Below are 20420 nucleotides of genomic sequence, written 5' to 3' on the forward strand. Positions count from 1 at the left end.
CCCCGTACTCACCTATGGCAGGAAGCGGAGCGCTGCGGCTGGGAGCTGGCGGAGTGGAGTGGGCTGGGGCCAGGCTACTCCGCTTCCACCGCTGCTAGTGAGTGCAGGAGGATCACTTCCCCCAAGCCCTGTCCCCCGAGCGACTGGGCTGGGACCCAGGCAAGGGAAACAGGGCAGGCTGCTCCCGGCCCCCCGCTAATCCCCCAGGCCGCTCTGGGACCCTGGGAGGGAGCCCCTGACTGCCCCCAAGACCCTCTGCCCCTTATCAAACTGCTTGGCCCCAGCCTAGCACCCTTAACATACTGCTCAGAGCAACATGTCAGAGCTTTACCACCTTGTATGTGAACCCGTTTTATACTGGGGTAGCGGTGTACTGAAAAACAAGACAACCAGGGATTATCCTTCAGTGCTTGGGCTGGAAGGGGTTGAGGGCAGCTCAAGGTATCTAGAGGTTTAAAAGGAATTTTAGAGCAAGAAACAGAGAATCTCAAATAAATCGCAAAAAAAACAGGAGTACTTGTGGCACCTTAAAGACTAACAAATTTATTTTAGCATGAGCTTTCGTGAGCTAAAGCTCACTTCTTCGGATGCATAGAATGGAACACACAGACAGGAGATATTTATACATACAGAGAACATGAAAAGGTGGAAGTATGCATACCAACAGGCAGAGTCTAATCAATTGAGATGAGCTATCGTTAGCAGGAGGAAAAAAAACGATAGCTCATCTCAATTGATTAGACTCTGCCTGTTGGTATGCATACTTCCACCTTTTCATGTTCTCTGTATGTATAAATATCTCCTGTCTGTGTGTTCCATTCTATGCATCCGAAGAAGTGAGCTTTAGCTCACGAAAGCTCATGCTAAAATAAATTTGTTAGTCTTTAAGGTGCCACAAGTACTCCTGTTTTTTTTGCGGATACAGACTAACACGGCTGCTACTCTGAAACCTGTCAAATAAATCGGACGCTCCAGGCTCGCAGAAAGCAGGCGGCAGATCTGACGGGGTTCGGCAGAACTTTACACGCACGGGGGAGAGGAAGGGGTGGGCAGGGTTATGGCCTCTCTGCAACGCTGCAGTGGGGGCTGCAGAGGCTTATCCCTCCCCAGCACGGCAGCCGCCCCCGTGCGTGGAGTCAGTGCAGGGGCAGGTCCACCGACGCAGCCCACGGGCCTGGCGCTCGAGTCACCCCCATGGGGCCAGGGGCGGTGCTGGGCAGCCCATCGCGCTCCCCTACCTGGATCCCATCAGGAGCTGCCGACCCGCAGCACGCCCAGAGCAGGGCGGCGGCGGCTGCCGGGAGCCAGCGGGGAGCAGGCAGGGCAGCGGCCATAGCACCCGGCTTCACAACAGGAAGAGGCGGGGAGGACGCGTCCCCAACGCCGCCGTAAAGCAGCTCCGGGCCGCCTGGGCGAGCCTCCCTGCTCCCATCGCCCCGCCTCCCCGCGGCTGCGCTTGCTGCGGCAGAGCCGCTCGCTGCCTCGCCCTGTGCCTGGGCGCGCTGAGGTACCGCGGTGGGGTCCGCTCCTCCCGGCTGCTTGGCTCTCCCCCCCCGGGCAGCAATGGCGGGAAAAACTTATCCAGGGTAAATACAGATAGTAGCACTGGGGACCCCGTCTAAGATCAGGGCTCCTAGCCACTAGGTAACACGAAATAAATGGTTCCTGGTGGAGGAATGAACACTCATTTAGAGACCCAAGAGAGCGAAACAAGAATATAATGGAAAGCTCCTTTAAACGCTCACTGTATGTGTGGTGTGTTACACACACGCTAGAAACAACGTGATTGCAGAGTGAAGCACTCAAGAATTAGGAAATGCCATATTTGTGGGGTGGGATTCACAAGGGGGATTTAAGCACTGCAATTATCAGTGTTGCTACACTTAACGTTTAGGTGCCCTGGCACCCACCTAGTGAAATTTACAGCTCTAAATTGTAGGCACCTAAGCTCCCTATTCAATGCATGGGAAGAGAGTGAGGTGCCTAAACATGGGATTCACAAAAGCCAGCAAACTGAGCAGAGAGCTGCCTAAATTAGCCAGTAGGAAATGCTGAAGAAAAAGGGGCTGCCTCACTTCCTCCCTTCAAAGGGAGTTAGGTGCCTATATTCGTTTGGGATCCCCAACCACTCTCTTCTGGAGTTAAACCAGGTCAGTCCTTTTTCAGGAAAAAGGGAGAAAGTGCCACTCTAACAGCCTTCTGGTCAGCGCAGTCACCCACAGTGTGAGAAACCTAAGTAGATCTGAATTTAAGGTCTCCCATCTCCTATATGAGTGCCATAACCGCAAGGATAGGAGTTAATCTAGGGCCTGACTCCCTCAATCTCTCCTCTTGAATTTGTTACACTCTCTTTAAATGTTTAAGTAGTCAGTGAGCCAGTGAGAGAACTGGAATAACTCTGTACCCAGTGGGTACAGCACAAAGGTGGGAGATCCAGATTTCAGCTGGCTCCAACAATATTTAATGATTTATACACAGTGGAACAGCTTCAGAAGGACAGATTGAGACACATCCCCCAAAACATAACCAATATTGCAGCATTTAGTGCCTGGGAGGTAGGAGACCCAAATTCAAACCCCTTCCGCACACACCTGCTGCCCATTTTGTGTAGCTTTAGATCACACCTGACAGATTGGGCCCAGTGGACAATATTAGGCAGGAAGTTTTAACTGCCCAGTCTTAACACTAGTCCAAGGAACCATAAATGCTCCCAACTCTAATCAAAGGTCACGGTGCCCTAACTGTCCTAAGCTAGGCTAGAGAGCCTTACTGGCTCCCAGTACTAACCAAGGCTGAGGAGCACTAACTGCCCCATCCCTAACCCTGGGCTGGGGAGCCCTAGGGTATATCTACACTGCAGCTGGGAGTAACCCTCTCATCCTGGGTAGACAGACTCACACTAGCAGTGTGGACTTTGCAGCTCAGGCTGCAGTTTGGACTCTCAAGTCTAAGGGGTTGAGCCCTGCTAGCATGAGCCTGTCTTCCTGGGCTGGGAGACGCATTCCCAGCTGCAGAGTAGACCTACCCTTACAGGCCCTAATCATAAACTAGGGAGCCCTACTGGACCAAGCCCTAAATCTAGGCTGGGGAGCTTAACTGCCCCCCATAACTGACCCAATCCTAAATGTAACTCCAACCCTAACTGCCCAAACTAACCTGTACACCAGGGAGCCCTACTAACCCCAGTCCTAGTCTGTGGAGATCTAATAACCCCAAACCCTAACTCTGTGTCAGGATGGCCTGACTGCCCCAACTATAATAATAGTTTGGCGAGCCTTACTGATTCCAGCCCAACCCTAGGCTGCAGAGCCTTAGCTGTCCCTACCTTAACCCCAGGCTGAAGTGGACTAACTGCCCCTCCCCTCACCCTAAGCTAGGAAGCACTGTCACCCCAAAGCCTGCCCCTAGGCTAGGGAGGCCTAACTGCCTCCAACACTAACCATAGGCTGGGGAGCACTCTGGCATAGGATTCAGGTGGGGGCTCAGGGAGCTCTACCTGTTCCATCTCTAACCCTGGGCAAAGGAGGCCTAACTACCCCAACCCTACTCCTGGGCCAGGGAACCCCAGGTACTGTAACCCTAGGTTGGAGAGCTCTAACTACCCCAACCCTATAAAGGAGAGCCCTACCAACCTCAACCCTAATCCTAGGCTGGGGAGGGGTACCAGCCCCATCCCTAAAACTAGGTCAGGGAAGGAACCCTACCAACTCCAGCCCTAATCTCCAAGTGAGGCCTAACCATAGGCCATGATAACCTAGAAGCCCTCCCCCACCAAAGGTTAGAGTTGGGGCAAAGTACCCCAGCCCTGAGCCTAGGCTGGGCTGGGATGTGTTAACATTATTGCAGAAAATTTCCCACAGTTATGAGCTATCTGTATGATTCTCCTCCTATCATTTCGGCATCACTACCCATTGAGGGGGGGAAATAATTTTCTTCCTAAAACATGGGAAATCAGGCTAAATATTTGAGACATAGCTGCTAGGACTGCCTGGGCAGGAATCAACACCTTTGAAAGGAAGACTACGGGGACAATGGCTATCTGCAGAGGCAGCTGAACGTGAGAACACAGCATGATAGTGTCCAGAGAACAAAAACAAAAGCGTGTCAGATGGCTCTATTAAGAGATGAGCTCACAGAGGCTGTCCAGCCAGTGTTTTGGAGCCCACAGTGGGTCTACTGCTTTAAAAACAGCTATTGTTGTATCAGCCAGGCAAGGTACTAACAAACTTCAACAGGACTTTATTTTTAAAATGGAAACCTCTTTATCAAGCTGCTGCTGCACCCTCTGTAACTCTCACTTTGCCTCCTCAACTCCTCCCCTCTCCTTTCAGACTCCCAACAGCCAGTGCTCCCAGTTCTAATAATCAAAAGCAACATCTAAACACCACAGCTATACAGACTGCTTCAAAGTTGTGGCTCAGGCTGGAGTTTTGGCTATGAAGCCTAGGTGGGGTGGACTGGGGGTGGGCCTCAGAGGCAGAGCTCCAGCCTAAGCTACAACTTTGAAGCACTGTCCATACAGCTATATTTAGAGCACTAGCATGAGCCCTGCTAGCCCAAGTCTGTTGACCCAGGCTGGGGGCTTCAGAATGCTGGGTAGACACACTTACAGTTCAGTGCACATACCTGGGAATAAAGGAATCTGCAATATGACTCATGGAGCTCTGACAGCCTGAACTGTCTTAGCCTTTTCTTCTCTAAGGTAACATAAGAACTTTCAGATTCTGTTTGCCAGGTAACTAATAAAAGCCTGCCAGGTGTTTCTGCATATATCTGCTGAAAGCATTGGAGAAAGTACAAGCTTCCTGCAGTAGACTGGCGTGGCTGGATATAGACTAGGCTGGTTACAAGCTGGGGTATATACCAGACTCAGTAACTCTGCGATGAGGGGTACCAGCCCCAGCCCTGAACCTAGGTCAGGGAAATGTAACAACTCCATCTTAAACTTCATCTAGAGAGCCCTACCTGTCCCAACCCTAACCCTAGGTTGGTTTAGTCTAATTGCCCCAGCCCTAACCTTAGGCTAGGCAGGGGTACTAGCCTCAGCCCTAAGCCCAAATCAGGGTACCCTACTGACACCAGCCCTTACCTTCGGCACAGGAAGCCTAACTGACCCAACATAACTGTGGGTCGAGGTAACTTAACTGCTCCAACCCTCATATTATAGTAGTCTCAGATGATGATTCAGCACATTGTTTGTTTTAAGAACACTTTTGCTGTAGATTCCTAAAAATAGCTACAGTACTGAACCCAAGATTTAAGAATCTAAAGTGCCGTCCAAAATCTAAGAGGGACGAGGTGTGGAGCATACTTTCCTAAGTCTTAAAAGAGCAACCCTACGATGCAGAAACTACAGAACCTGAACCACCAAAAAAGAAAAACAACCTTCCACTGGTGGTATCTGACTCAGATGATTAAAATGAACATGTGTCGGTCCACACTGCTTTGGATTGTTATCGAGCAGAACTCGTCATCAGCATGGACGCATGTTCTCTGGAATGGTGGTTGAAGCATGAAGGTACATATGAACCTTTAGCACATCTAGCATGTAAATATCTTGCAATGCCACCTACAATAGTGCCATGCAAACGCCTGTTCTCACTTTCTGATGTGAACAAGAAGCGGGCAGCATTATCTCCTGCAAATGTAAATAAACTTGTTTATCTGAATGATTGGCTGAACAAGAAGTACAACTGAGTGGACTTTTAGGCTCTAAAGTTTTACATTGTTTTATTTTTTAGTGCAATTTTTTTAATTCTACACTTGTAAGTTCAACTTTCATGATAAAGAGATTGCACTACTGTACTTGAATTAGGTGAATTGAAAAATACGATTTCTTTTGTTTTTTACAGTGCAAATATTTGTAATAAAAAATATAAAGTGAGCACTGTACACTTTGTGTTGTGTTGTAATTGAAATCAATATATTTGAAGATGTAGAAAACATCCCAAAATATTTAAATAAATGGTATTCTATTATTGTTAAACAGTGCTATTAATCACATGATTAATTTGTTTAATCACATGAATAATTGTGATTAATTTTTTTAATCAGCCCTAGTTCTTTATATTCAAATAGATCTAAACTTATTTTAGACCAAGGTCTTATAATTTCAACATAGAAATGCTCAGTCTAAACAATTTGGTACTTATTCAGAAAACCTATATCACATTTTTATATAGTCCTTTATGTTTTGGTTCATTTGTGGCCAGTGATGAGCTGCCAAAATCTTAACAACCGGTTCCCTATAAAAAGTTCTGATTTAAGGGGGGGGTGAGCGGGGGAGGGGCCGGGGGAAAGATTCTCGTGGGGCCGGGGGCCCCTGCAGGGCCTGGGCCAATTGCCCCACTTGCCCCCTCCCTTTCCCTCTGGCCAGCCCTGGAGCTTGCAGCAGCCCCCACCCCCACCTTGCTGGGCCATTCAAAAAGTGGCAGCAGGACGATTCCAGAGCTCAGCTGAGCTGCCCAGCTGGTGCCGGCGGCTGGCCACGCTGCAGCTGGGGGGAAGCGGGGGAAGGGCTGGGGGAGCCTCAGCCTCCCCAGCTGGGAATCCTGGGAGCAACAAGATGGTCCGGCCCGCGGACTGGAGTTCTTTGCCCACCCCCTGGCCCTTTAACAACCAGTTCTCTACAGAGGTCTAATTTTAGCAACCGGTTCTTGAGAACCTGTGGGAACCTGCTTCAGCTCACCACTGTTTGTGGCCAATATAGAACCTCCCTTGCTCTACATTTATATTTTTCTATGTCTAAAATGTCCCTCATGTATGTATTTCAACATCTCTGCTGTTAGTCCTAGAGGAATTGCTACTATATTACCTTTAAATGGAATTCCTTCAATTACTGGTACATCTTGAATAAAATGATTATATGGCTTTTGGTAGCATTTTTTATTATATCCTTTTTCAGTGCCTGTAATAATCTATTGTAAATTCTCATCCTGCCTAGTTGCTTGTCAAATTTCCTCCTATAGGCTGATATAGGAATTATTTTTAAGTATATCTACATATACCACATCATCTTCTTCAGGTACTCTTTCTAGAGCTTATGATGTAACCAATGTATCAGCAACCGTTAATGATTTGCATGGCTGATATTCTAATTTTAAATCATACAGATACAATTAAAAAAACCAATCCTTGTAACTGAGGCAGTATGCCTGTCATTTTCCTTTTTGAAATATTAGCTAATGGTTCATGATCTCTCTCTACTATATATAAATATGTGAAATAGTTTGCATGCAAAAACTAATGCCAAACTATCTTTTTCTATTTGAGCATTCTGACATTCCATTATTGACGTGGCTCTAGATCAGTGGTGGGCAGCCTGCATCCCACGGGCTGCAGGTTGCCCACCACTGCTCTAGATGCATAAGCAATTGGTTTCCGAAGATCACCATACTTTTGTAATAGAACTACTCCTAGGCAGCGTTGGGATGCATCTGAAGACAATTTTGTAAGTCTGTGTTACTATCAAATCATTTTAGTACTGGAGCTCTTTTTGTTAGTTGCTTAAGATGCTTAAATTCTTATTGATTTTGACAGTCCCATCTCCCTTGATTATTTTTACAGAGTAAAGCCCTTAGATTTGTTGTTTTTTTCTGCTAGGCTAGGCATGTTATTTTCCTACAAAATTATCCATATCCAAAAATTTTTGTAATAACTCCTTATCTTTTGCATAAGCATTAACTACCTTACTTGAAACCAAATGGTAGAGCATTCCCTCAATCTTTTTAAAATGAGAACTTAGGCGTTGGAGTGCAATTATGTCAACATGTATGTGGGTACCCAGCCATATAATGACTATTGTCTTTGCTACAGTAGTTTCTCTGCCACAGCTGCTTATGGTTTTTTGTTTTTTTTAATTATAACCATCAGTCATTTAAGCTTCCAGATGCCTTTGCAATTGCCAAGTACTTTATCAACTATAAATAAGATTTTATAAAGAATTTGTAGGAAGAACCTACTTTCTGTTGGCCCAGCTTAGTAAAAAACATGGGAGTGGAGTCAGGGGGGGCTAATAGTTGGGTTAAGAATTGTTAATGAAATGTAGAGACTGCTACATTTCTGGTTCAAATCCAGACCAGGTTAGTAGTGATCAGAATTAATACCAGTTGATGGCTATTTGATTAATTCACTTCAGCTCCCCATGGATAAGTAACCATATCACACAAACCACTACCACAACTGGCATAAACCAAATACTCTGGTTAATAGCTCAGCAAAGAGAGTGAGAACTGAATTATCCCACCCTGAGACTCTTCCTCCAGTTCAGACTGGAGGGATATTGGTATAGAAAGCTTGCTACTACCTGTATTCAGTTGTTAAAGTCCAGTTCTTTATATTTTTTCAAATTTTTATTAGTGGACAGATGCCACTACCTCAGCATTCTAATATATGTATTTTACTGCAACAGACAGCTCGAAGTGAGCATGTGTGTGTATGCAGCTAGAAACCAGATAATTTGAAAATGGTGCCTATAGAACAGTTCCTCAAATACCTAAAACAGACCAAGGTGAAAACCTTCCAAGCTAAAAGATCACATGCACATATATTTTGTGAGTTAGGAGTTGTGTGTTTAGTCCTAAAAATATAATGTTACACTTAAAGTAATAAGCTGTGTCCTCTTTAATTATAGTGGAATGTTTCACATATTCCTCTGTTGGGTGGAAAGAGATTGGTGGTTAGGTAATAGCCAATAAATTGGACAGAGTGATCAACTCCCCATGTCTATATGCTTCAGAACCCCCACAGAAAAAGGAAAATAACTCCTAAATAGAGCTTGCTTCTATAGTAAAGTTATTGAACTGTACCTTTTAATAGATTTTTAAAGATTTGAACAGTGGTTTAAACACAAGAACCATGTTGTTCATCCATAAATTGAAGGTCCCTCTTTATTCTTGGGAACCAGATGAAACAATAATGTCTCAACTGGTATTTGCAAAATGAAATGATATTGATCTCATTTTCAGTGAGGTTTGGAGTCAGCAGTAAACTATAGAATAAAGCAATGAGAAGGAAAATGAAATTCAGCTGACATTTATTTTTAGTATATATTCAGAGCTCTATCCTGCTATCAGTTCTCTTCTGTAATTATGCATTCAAATCCCCAGCAGATCAACAAGAGAATATAGATTTCCTGATGCTGTATCATGGAACAATCCAATATTTCATTTTCAGACGACATGAGGTTAGAAGTCATTTTAATATCATATAAAGCTCATTCTATTGTGAGAGGATGAAATATGGGGGGGAAAATGTCAACTTGTTTATATTCTCTGAGTAGGTAATGTCAGAACCATAGATCAGAGGTGAATGTGTATCATACTTGTTTTTATGTGGACCAATGGGTTAGTTATTAATATCCTTTTTTTGGTTTTCTAGATATAAGGTCACATTAAGCACTTGGAACCTTCATCTAAACATTGACTGAAACAAAAATACATGAAACGAATAATAGCTCAAAAATAGTTTTCCCTTAAAAAAATAAGTACTTGTTTGTTGGTGTGTCCTTCCTTACTAAAGTAAACTGCTTTAGGGTGAGAGATAGCTCACTGGTTTGAGCATTGGCTTGCTAAAGTCAGGGTTGTGAGTTCAATCTTTAAGGGGGCTATTTAGGGATGTGGGGCAAAAATCTGTCTGGAGATTAATCCTACTTTAAGCAGGGGGTTGGACTAGATAACCTCATGAGGTCCTGTCCAATTCTTCCTTGAAAAGGAACTTCACTGTGTTCTTTAAATACAAACATGTAAGAATCATAGCATTTCCTTTTAAAATTCCTATAAAGCTCTCATGCCTGCTTCAAGTCAGTTAGAAAGGTAATTCTTAGCCCATCTTTTCTTTAGACTACTCTGATCACCTTAAGAAACTGCCACATCAAGGCCTTTATTACTACTAATTACAGCATAATATTGTGATAGCAGGTGTCACCATGTGGTGCTGTTACAGCTCATCTTCAAGTTTTTAGCATGCAAGCAAGTTTTTGGTCTTGGAAAAAATGCTTGTGTTGTTACTTTTGGTTGTGCAAGAATATTTGTGTAAAGGCTGCTTTGGGAGAGTGGAAGCAGAGCAAGCAGGAGGAAAGTTTGCTCTTTGCCTTAAACTCTTCATGAGAGTCAGTTCTTGATGCAGAGTAACTCCCTGGCCATATAAATAAAGCAAATTATGCTTAGAATATGCCCAGATTCTGCGTCACTGATTTCTCCTCCAACAGAAGCCAACCGACAAGGTCCTGACATTTTGCTATCATTCAGAAGGAGGTCATAATAGTTTCAGAGCAGGACACTGGTGTTGAAGGTATGTGTCTCTAAGGCCTCATCTACACTACACAGTTTTGTCAACAAAACATTGGAGGTGTATACACTGAAATGCTCCTCCCACCAACGTAACTCCCCTGCTATGCCAACATAATAAAACCACTCCGACAAGAGCCAGAGCGCTTTTTGAGACATAGTTAGAACAACACAGCATCAATGTAGACACTGCACTTGCTTATGTCACCCTAATTGGCCTCCAGGAGGTGTCCCGCAATGCTCATGATGACCACTCTGGTCACCAGTTTGAACTCGGCTGCCCTGAAGGTACACAGGTATGCACCCCTCCTCTGTTTAAAGGCCTGGGAATTTTTGAAGTTCCTCTTCCTGTTTTTTTAGCATGGACAGTTCCATAGGTGCCGACCCACCATCAGCCCCCGCATCAGCTCCTCCTACCCCTCCCAGTGGCTCCGGCCCGCCGGCAGGCCCCACGGATCAGTGCCTCCCTCTCCCTCCCCAAGCCTCCTGCTTGCCACAATCAGCTGTTTCACAGCATGCAGGAGGCTCTGAGGAGGACGGGGGAGGAGCAAGAATGCGGCATGCTGCAGAACTGGGCAGGGAGAGGCAGGGCGGAGGTGGAGTGGAGGCGGGAAGAGGTGGGGCAGGGATGGGGCCTTGGGGGTGGAGGGGAGTGGGGGTGAGGCCTGGGGCAGAGCTGGGGGTCGAGCACCCCCCAGCACTTTGGAAAGTTGGCATCTGTGGACAGTTCACATAGCCTCTTCCCAGCTGACCATGCTGGCTTTCTGCAGCTCCTGCATGGAGTACACCAGAGCTGTTGGATCTGTTGGGAGAGGATCCAGCCGTAGGAACTTTGATATGTATGGCTGATTGCTAGTGGCATGTAGGAGAAAGGCCATGAAAGAGACGTGCAGCAGTGCTGTGATAAGATTGAGGAGCTGTGACAGACATACTAGAAGGCAAGGGAGGCCAACTGTCACTCATGCATGCCAAAGTCATGCCGCTTCTACAAGGAGCTGCATGCCATCCTCAGTGACAACCCCACCTCCACTGCCAAGAGCCTCGTGGATACTTCGGGGGGGAACTGAAGGCAGTGGCCAGCATAGTCAACCCTGAGGATGAAGTGGTAGACAAGGAAATGGAGTTGGACGATGTGGAACACATAACAGGGTCATCCGGGGCATGGCGAGTCAGGATCTCTTTGACGCTGGAGAGGTGTAACCAGTCCCAGCACTCTGGCTCCACTGCTCATGAAGCAGTGGACCTGAGCTCTGGTAAGCACACATTTTGCTTTGATGCCATACGGTCAGAGGAGATTGAGCTTTCATGTGCTTTGTTATGTGGTAGAGGAGGGATAAGGGACAGAAATTAACAAGAGCCTATACAGCTATGCAGTGGAAGCCCGGCGGAAAAGTTTGTTAATGTACACCAGGATGGCCCAGGGATCCTCCATAGAGGTCTCTAGGAAACTTTTCTACAGGTATTCTAAAATCCTCTGCCGAAGGTTCCTTGGCAGAGCTGCCTTTTTCTCCCCCCGCTGTATGAAACTTTGCTGCACCAACCAGCAATTATTTCTGCAGGGAGCAGAGCAGCACACAGGTGAGGAGCATACTGAGCCCGTCTGAAGCAAACGCACCATATTTGGGACTCAGGCCGAGCTGTGTGCTAGCCAAGGGACAGTGAGAAAGAGGCATGTGTAACTTTTGTGATTCACGGCTGTGAATGCACTCACAATGCTGTCTCTGTTCATTGTTTCTTTGGCTTCTGCAGATGTGCCCTTGAGGACCAACTGCTCCATACTGGTGGAGTGCCTCTGTCAGTAAGGTGGCAAACCAGGGCAAGTAAGGAAGGTATGTTTCATGAACTGCTGCAGTCAACAGATAGTGAAATACGAGCATGGAGGGAGACAACGAAAAAGTCAGGTTAGATTGCCTGGAGAGGAGACGGGGCTGGAGCAGATGCTAAAGCTACTGGAGGGCCAGACAGAGATGTTCAAGTCCCTTACTATGCTGCAGTCTGAGCACATCTGTGCACGACTCCCTCCACAGCCATACAGAATTCCATTCCATGCCCTCCCCAAACTCCCCCACCATGTTCCTCACATCTTCCTGGTCCCTCGCAGTACCTCTTATCCTCCACCCGTAGGGACTGGTTTCACAATGAAAGCTGGAGTTACACACAGCTCTGAGAGCCATAACTGAGAGACTGTTCATCATTGCCATGTGCCCTGTTTGCCAAAAATAAAATGAGTTTTGTCCTGTTATTAAACTTTGTATTTGAAATAAAATGAGTCTTTGTGTCACACACATTAGTTGGTGCTAAAATTCAAACAGTGGCTATAGGCAGCTCAGTAAGCCAGTACTACAGGAGTCATACAGGGTGGCAAGTAAACATCGCCTGTCCGAATGCATCACAAAGACATTACTGGGAATCATTTTCAAAATGTTCCTTCAAAGCTTCCCTGATTTGAATAGCCTCCCATTGTGCCCCTCTAATTGCCCTGGTATCTGGCTGCTTAAAATCAGCAGCCAGACGATCAACCTCAGTGTTCCACCCCCCTAGGGAAACTTCTCCCCCTTCTCTTCACAAATGTTATGCAGAGTACGGCAGGCTGCAATGACCATCAGAATATTTTCCTCATTGAGATCTAACCTGCCAAAAAGGCAGTGCCAGTGATCTTACCAATCAGCCAAAGGCACATTCAGTGGTTATTTGGCACCTGCTGAGCCTATTGTTGAAGCACTCCTTGCTGCTGTCAAGGTTCCCGGTATAAGGCCTCATAAGCCACAGGAGCAAGGGCTAGGCAGGGTCTCCCAGGATCACTATGGACATTTCCTCATTCCCCAAGAGAATCTTCTGGTCTGGGAAAAAAGTCCCAGCGTGCAACTTTCTATACAGTCTGGTGCTCCTAAAGATGTAAGCATCATGCACCTTCCCTGACCACCCCCCATTGAGGTCAGTGAAACAGCCCCGGTGATCCACCAGCACCTGCAAGATCATGGAGAAGTAACCCTTTTGGTTGATGTACTCCATCGCTAGATGGTTTGGGGCCAAGATTGGGATATGCATTCCATCTATTGCCCTGCCGCAGTTAAGGAATCCCATTGCCACAAAGCCATCCACTATTTTCCGCACATTGCCCACAGTCACAGTCCTCTGTAGCAGGAGGCAATTAATGGCCCTGCACACTTGCATCACTGCAACCCCTACAGGTAGACTTTCCAACTCCAAACTGATTAATGACTGACTGGCAACAGTCCAGAGTTGCCAGAGTACAAACAGTGACTGCCACTCGATTTTCCACAGTGAGGGCAGTTCTCATTCTGCTATCCTTGTGCCACAGTGCTGGGGCAAGCTCCACACACAGTTCCAGGAAGGTGAATTTGCGCATCTAAAAGTTCTGCAGCCACTGCTCATCATCCCATATATGCATCATGATGCAATCCCACCCCTCAGTGCTTGTTTTACAAACCCAGTACTGATGGTCCACTGTGTGCAGCCCCTCCATGAATGCCAGTGGCAATCTTTAATTATTTCTTTCCATGGCACACAGCATGACAGGCACCACCGATTCACATTGTTTTGCAACTAATTAAATACTGCAGGACCAGCCACATTGTGTTCATAACACTCATTGCCAGACTGGTCAGCAGTTCAGGATCCATGCTTTCAGGCAGAGATGGCAGGCACACAGTTTACAAGGGCTGTTCAAAAACAGCACAAAATGAAATTGGAAGCCCATGGAATGATGGGATGGGAAGAACTGCATCATAAAATGGTGAGCACCGCCCCTCGATGCACTGCGCTCTGTTCCCAGTGGCAGAGCGTGGTGAGTTGCACAGTGGGATAGCTACCCACAATGCAAAATTAAGAACATAACATAAGAATGGTCTGACTCAGTACAGCCAGAGGTCCATCCAGCCCTGTATCCTGTCTACCAACAGTGGCCAATGCCAGGTGCCCCAGAGGGAGTGAACCTAACAGGTAATGATCAGTGATCTCTTTCCCGCCATCCATCTCAACCCTCTGACAAACAGAGGCTAGGGACACCATTCCTTACCCATCTTGGCTAATAGCCATTAATGGACTTAACCTCCATGAATTTATCCAGTTCTCTTTTAAACCCTGTTATAGTCCTAGCCTTCTAGGGTGACCAGATAGCAAGTGTGAAAAATCAGGATAGGTGGTGGGGGGATAATAGGAGTCCATATTTTAAAAAAGCCCCAAATATCATGACTGTGCCTATAAAACTGGGACATTTGATCACCCTATAGGCTTCACAACCTCCTCAGGCAAGGAGTTCCACAAGTTGACTGTGTGCTGTGTGAAGAAGAACTTCCTTTTATTTGTTTTAAACCTGCTGCCCATTAATTTCATTTGGTGGACCTAGTTCTTATATTACGGGAACAAGTAAATAACTTTTCCTTATTCACTTTCTCCACATCACTCGGTTTTAGTCAGGAGGAGAGGACAGAAGAGGATAATCTAGGTGCCAGCTCAGACAAGAAACAGTCACATAAAAGAAGAATTGGACACATCAAAAAGGGCAGACAAATAAACAGTGACAATTTTTAAGTGCTTTTATATAAATGCTAGAAGTCTAAATAATAAGCTGGGTGAACTAGAGTGCCTCATGATAAAGGAGGATATTGATATAATAGGCATCACAGAAACCTGGTGCACTGAGGTGATTCCAGGGTACAAAATATATCAGAAGGACAGAACAGGTTATGTGGGGATGGGGAGTGGCAATATATGTGAAAGAAAATGTAGAATCAAATGAAGTAAAAATCTTAAGTGAATCCACATGTCCCATAGAATCTCTATGGATAGTAATTTCATGCTCTAATAAGAATACAACATTAGGGATCTATTATCGGCCACCTGACCAGGACAGTGATAGTGATGATGAAATGCTAAGGGAAATTAGAGAGGCTATCAAAATTAAGAACCCAATAATAGTGGGGGATTTCAATTATCCCCATATTGACTGGGAACATGTCACCTCAGGATGAAATGCAGAGACAAAATTTCTCAATACTTTAAATGACTGCTTCTTGGAGCAGCTGGTACAGGAACCCACCAGGGGAGAGGCAACTCTCAATTTAGTCCTGAGTGGAGCGCAGGAGCTGGTCCAAGAGGTAACTATAACAGGACCGCTTGGAAATAGTGATCATAATTTAACATCCCTGTGGTGGGAAGAACACCTCAATCGCCCATCACTGTGACATTTAATTTCAGAAAGGGGAACTATACAAAAATGAGGGGGTTAGTTAAACAGAAATTAAAAAGATACAGTGACTAAAGTGAAATCCCTGCAAGCTGCATGGACGCTTTTGAAAGACACCATAATAGAGGCCCAACTTAAATGTATAACCCAAATTAAAAAAACCCAGTAAAAGAACTAAAAAAGAGTCACTGTAACTTAATGACCATGTAAAAAAAAGCAGTGAGAGATAAAAAGGCATCTTTTAAAAGTGGAAGTAAATAGAAAGGAACATAAACACTGCCTAATTAAGTGTAAAAATATAATAAGAAAAGTCAAAGAGGAGTTTGAAGAACAGCTAGCCAAAAACTCAAAAGGTAATAAAATGTTTTTTAAGTACACCAGAAGCAGGAAGCCTGCTAAACAACCAGTGGGGCCCCTGGACAATCGAGATACAAAAGGAGCGCTTAAAGACTATAAAGTTATTGCGGAGAAACTCAATGAATGCTTTGCTTCGGTCTTCAAGGCTGAGGATGTTAGGGAGATTCCCAAACTTGAGCCAGCTTTTGTAGGTGACAAATCAGAGGAATTGTCACAGATTGAGGTGTCACAAGAGGAGCTTTTGGAATTAATTGATAAACTTAACAGTAACAAGTCACCAGGACCAGGTGGCATTCACCCAAGAGTTCTGAAAGAACTCAAATGCGAAGTTGCAAAACTATTAACTATGGTTTGTAACCTGTCCTTAAATCCTTCCAATGGCTGGAAGATAGCTAATGTAATGCCAATATTTTAAAAAGGCTCTACAGGTGATCCCAGCAATTACAGACCGGTAAGTCTAATGTCAGTAACGAGCAAATTAAGTTGTCATGGGATAAGAAGGAAGATCCTTTCATGGATTGAGAACTGGTTAAAAAGACAGGGAACAAAGGGTAGGAATAAATGGTAAATTTTCAGAATGGAGAGGGGTGTTCCCCAAGGGTCAGTTCTAGGACCAATCCTATTCAACGTATTCATAAATGATCTGGAGAAAGGGGTAAACAGTGAGGTAGCAAAGTCTGCAGATGATACTAAACTGCTCAAGATAGTTAAGACCAAAGCAGACTGTGAAGAACTTCAAAAAGCTTTCACAAAACTAAGTGATGGGGCAACAAAATGGCAAATGAAATGTAATGTGGATAAATGTAAAGTAATGCACATTGGAAGAAATAACCCCAACTATACATACAATATGATGGGGGCTAATTTAGCTACAACGAATCAGGAAAAAGATTTTAATGATTCCTAACATCCTGTTTGCTTTTTTGACTGCCGCTGCACACTACATAGACATCTTCAGAGAACTATCCACGATGACTCTAAGATCTTTTTCCTGATTCGTTGTAGCTAATCATATTGTATGTATAGTTGGGGCTATTTTTCCCAATGTGCATTACTTTACATTTATCCACATTAAATTTCATTTGCCATTTTGTTGCCCAATCACTTAGTTTTGTGAGATCTTTTTGAACTTCAGGGGGGCCAGGAGCAATGAGGGAGTGCCACACCCACAGAGGCCAGGGGCACCAAAATGCAAGTTCACCTGGGGTGCCATTTTCCCTAAGGCTGGTCCTGATTTCCTGTATATATTGAGCTACAGTTAATGAAAGCCCAGGAAACTTTCTTCTAAAACGTTTAATTTAATTAGTTTCTAGATTAGTGGAAAGGAAGAAAAAGTGAGTGAGTGACAGAGCTAGACTGTACAGTTTACTATATCTGACATCTTTGATAGACAATACTAGTTTCTGGAAATACCCTGGATTTATCACTCAAGTAATAATTTAATAGAAAACACTAATTATCCCCTTTCCAAAACACACTTAGACCTGTATGTTCTTTTCCTTTATGGACGGCACTAAGTATGGTTTCTGCAAGTTCTGAGCAGATAGAACAGTTCTGTGGATAAATGTTGAGTTAGAGCGGTGAAGTAGAGCTATTTCATGAAGGGATTTGAAAACCAATAGGGCAATTGTAGATCATTGGAGCTGGTTATAGAAAAGGATTAAAAAGCAAAGTGAAGGAGACAGAAAAGTCACTCTACAAGTGCAAAGAACTTACTTTTGTATTTACTATAGTAGACTGGATCAGAGATTGTGACATCTCATCTTTATTTCAAACACACACAGCAAGTGAACTTCTGTATCTTCAGTGTGATATAACCTTGAATATCTGTATTTAGAGACTGACAATATGAAGCTGAAAAAACCTGTATTCTAGTTATGATTTTGCAGCTTGAATCTGAAATTTGCACTCTAGAAATGAGATGTACAATTCTGAAACTGAAACACTACAAATTTACTTCATAAGATGTATGTAAAATTGACATGCAGCTAAGAAAATATAGCATATATCTGCATCTAGCTCATGTAGCAGAGGTTTTGCTTGCAGAACATGAGTTTTACATGGAAGACTTGTGGCACCACATGTATCTCCACTAATTGTCTATGCCACCCAACATATTATACTTCCAATCTGAAGTCTTCCAGTCCAGCCAAGCTGTGCTCAGCTCAACAACGGAGGGAGATTGAAATTGCCTTTTTGTTCCCTCAATTCCGGGAGTAGCATACATTTAAAGCAATCTCAGGCTTGCTTTGATTTATGTCTGTCTTGCACAAAGGACCACTGGCATGTCAGGACTGGTTGGCCATTCTCTTGGCCCTGGATATATCCCTTTTTGTTTGAGGGTGGGAGGTAGGAATATGCAGAACTCCCTACACAAAGGAATAAATAACTGAGATACACAAGAGGATCTGGCCCTGAGTTTTTAAATCTTAAACTTCTACATGTGTATGAGCTGTTCTTTAAAAGTTGTGCTTACTGTTTTTCTGCAAGTTCAATATAAATTGTTTGCCTCTCTGCTTTTTCAGAGATTGCATTACTTTATAAAGCTTTTTTTTTTTTTTAAAGTTCCCATTAAAGTGCCAAAGGTTGAAATTGTACGTAGCTGACTTTAATTGAGGTAATATTCCTCCAAAAGTGTCCATGAAAACTCTGAGTAGGTGGCATTGACTGACATCAATATCCCAAATGAGAAAGTAAACTAAGTCTATTATAACTGTAAAAGGTCACTAGCTGCTTTTTCATGTAGCAGATATATTTATCAGTAAAACACATTAATTCAGGTCAAGAGCAGGAAAGAGATATAAAGAACCAACATTAGTGTGTGAGTAATCCTTGGTATGAATGTGTATATTTCTTGATTCTCATTCAGTTCCTATCATAGAACAGCCTCATTGAGACACATCCTTTCTCAGAAAGACAATTTAAGAGGAAGGTGGTTTCTGGATATTTTACTCATAATAGGGTTGCAGAACAATATGGGAGAACTTTCATGATAATGTCCCCTAGTACTCAATACAGCTTCACTGGCTATATTTGTCTTAGCTTACATAATAAGAGTTCTGTAACTGGACAGCATTCACACAACCACCACCAGTTTGTCTAGTTGGCTGCCATGGGAGAAAATATTTTTCAAATTGCATAGTCACCAGTGACCTTTGTTGCTACATCTATTGTTCAATTTAATCCAGATTCTCTGACTGTTGACATCCCATGTAATTCCTTTGGGTGAAATTCTATCTTGCACAGATCAGCAAAAGATCTATGAACTAGCTGTCTTAATTTAACCAGTGGGACTTTAATGGTGAGTTGACCTTGTACTGGTTCTCTTCATAGGAGTAATTTTTAAACCAATGATTTTAATGGGATTGTATTGGTATAAATACTGCAGACTTTGGCCTCTTGGCATTAGTTCAGTTTATGGAGCCATAATGGCATTTTTTTCTTTACAGCAGATTTCATCTTACTATTTTTGTGAGCATAGCTGTATTGTATGGTTAATAAAACAGAAGATTAAGGACTAAGAAGGTGGTTATTGAAAGCTAAAATCAGTTATAAGCCAAATAGCTGGGAGGAAGAATTTATTCAGAAAAATGTGAACGATGATTGGGAATCATTTAAGAACGCCTTAGTTGCCCCACCCTCCCTTTCCCCCAACCCCTGCACTGTTCCCCTTCACCCCAATGCCTGCTCCCCCTGTGCCCTCTAGCAAAGTCATATAGGCTGACCCCTGCCAGGATAAACCACTAGCCCACCAAATAGTAGTCCTTCAACTTCACACTGGACCCTCAGTCCAAGACTGGACTCACTAGTCTTTACCCCGGGTATCAGGGGGTTTCCATAGTTCTTACCCCTTGACAGTGGAGTTTGTGCCTCAGCAGGCTGGGGATACTAGGCCCTACCTCTCCACTGGGTTCTGGTCCAGGGACCATTGAATAGGGAGTCAAGGCTTGACTACAGACACCCCTTGCTGCCTCCCTAGACCAAGTCCTATGTTGCCTTGGGTCTTTGCCTCAGTCTCTTACCAGGCTCCCCATGTCAGCTCTGCTCCCATTAACCCTCTTCCACTGGCTCCTGGCAGAGCTTCTTAGCACCATCTAGCACCCAGCTGGTTCTGCTGGAGGAGAGTTTTCTCCACTCTCATCATAGGGTGGTCTTCTTGCTCCCTGCACCACACCTGGGACTGGGAGGACTTACTTTCTGCCACTTCATCCCAACTGCCTCCTTCAGGAAGGCTCTGTCTGCCAGCAGTCCTACTCAGCTCCCTGACTCCAGCCTGGCTTCTCTTACTGAGAGAGAGAGCCAGAGATCAGCTTGCCTTCCTGGACAGCATCTAACAGAGTCAGGATCAGCCCTTTTAGCTCCTCCCACCAGCTTTGACACGTACTGCAGATGTAGTGGGTTGAGGCTGATTGCACCCACAGGCAATCATTAACCCCACAGGCCCAGTGTGTGGTTCATACACCCACTCAAAGTACATAGTATGTATCAGGCACAACTGATACAGTCATACAGAATCAAACCCCCAGCTATGCTTAATGGAGTTCCTCTTGAAAATATCTGTCCTTCCT

The 20420-nt window shown here is 44.5% G+C and overlaps 1 protein-coding gene across 5 annotated transcripts in view; it reads right to left on the reverse strand.

Annotated features, from left to right (window-relative positions):
- PIGK (phosphatidylinositol glycan anchor biosynthesis class K) overlaps positions 1-20190 on the reverse strand; it is a 140288-nt gene extending 120098 nt beyond the window's left edge. Inside the window, exons 1-2 of one of the 5 annotated variants that reach the window (XM_045028893.1) lie at positions 20047-20174; positions 17569-17679 (exon numbers count right to left, since the gene is read on the reverse strand). In XM_045028893.1, the coding sequence (XP_044884828.1) occupies positions 17569-17610 (42 nt within the window). In that variant the 5' untranslated portion in view covers positions 17611-17679; positions 20047-20174. Of the gene's footprint in view, positions 1-1238; positions 1404-17568; positions 17680-19874; positions 20013-20046 lie in introns of those variants that run through there. The other 4 variants (XM_045028894.1, XM_045028892.1, XM_045028891.1 and 1 more) reach the window with 4 other exon arrangements.
- Positions 20191-20420: the final 230 nt, after the last annotated feature.

This window comes from Mauremys mutica, chromosome 8 (assembly GCF_020497125.1).
Source record: "Mauremys mutica isolate MM-2020 ecotype Southern chromosome 8, ASM2049712v1, whole genome shotgun sequence".
NCBI lineage: Eukaryota > Metazoa > Chordata > Testudines > Geoemydidae > Mauremys > Mauremys mutica.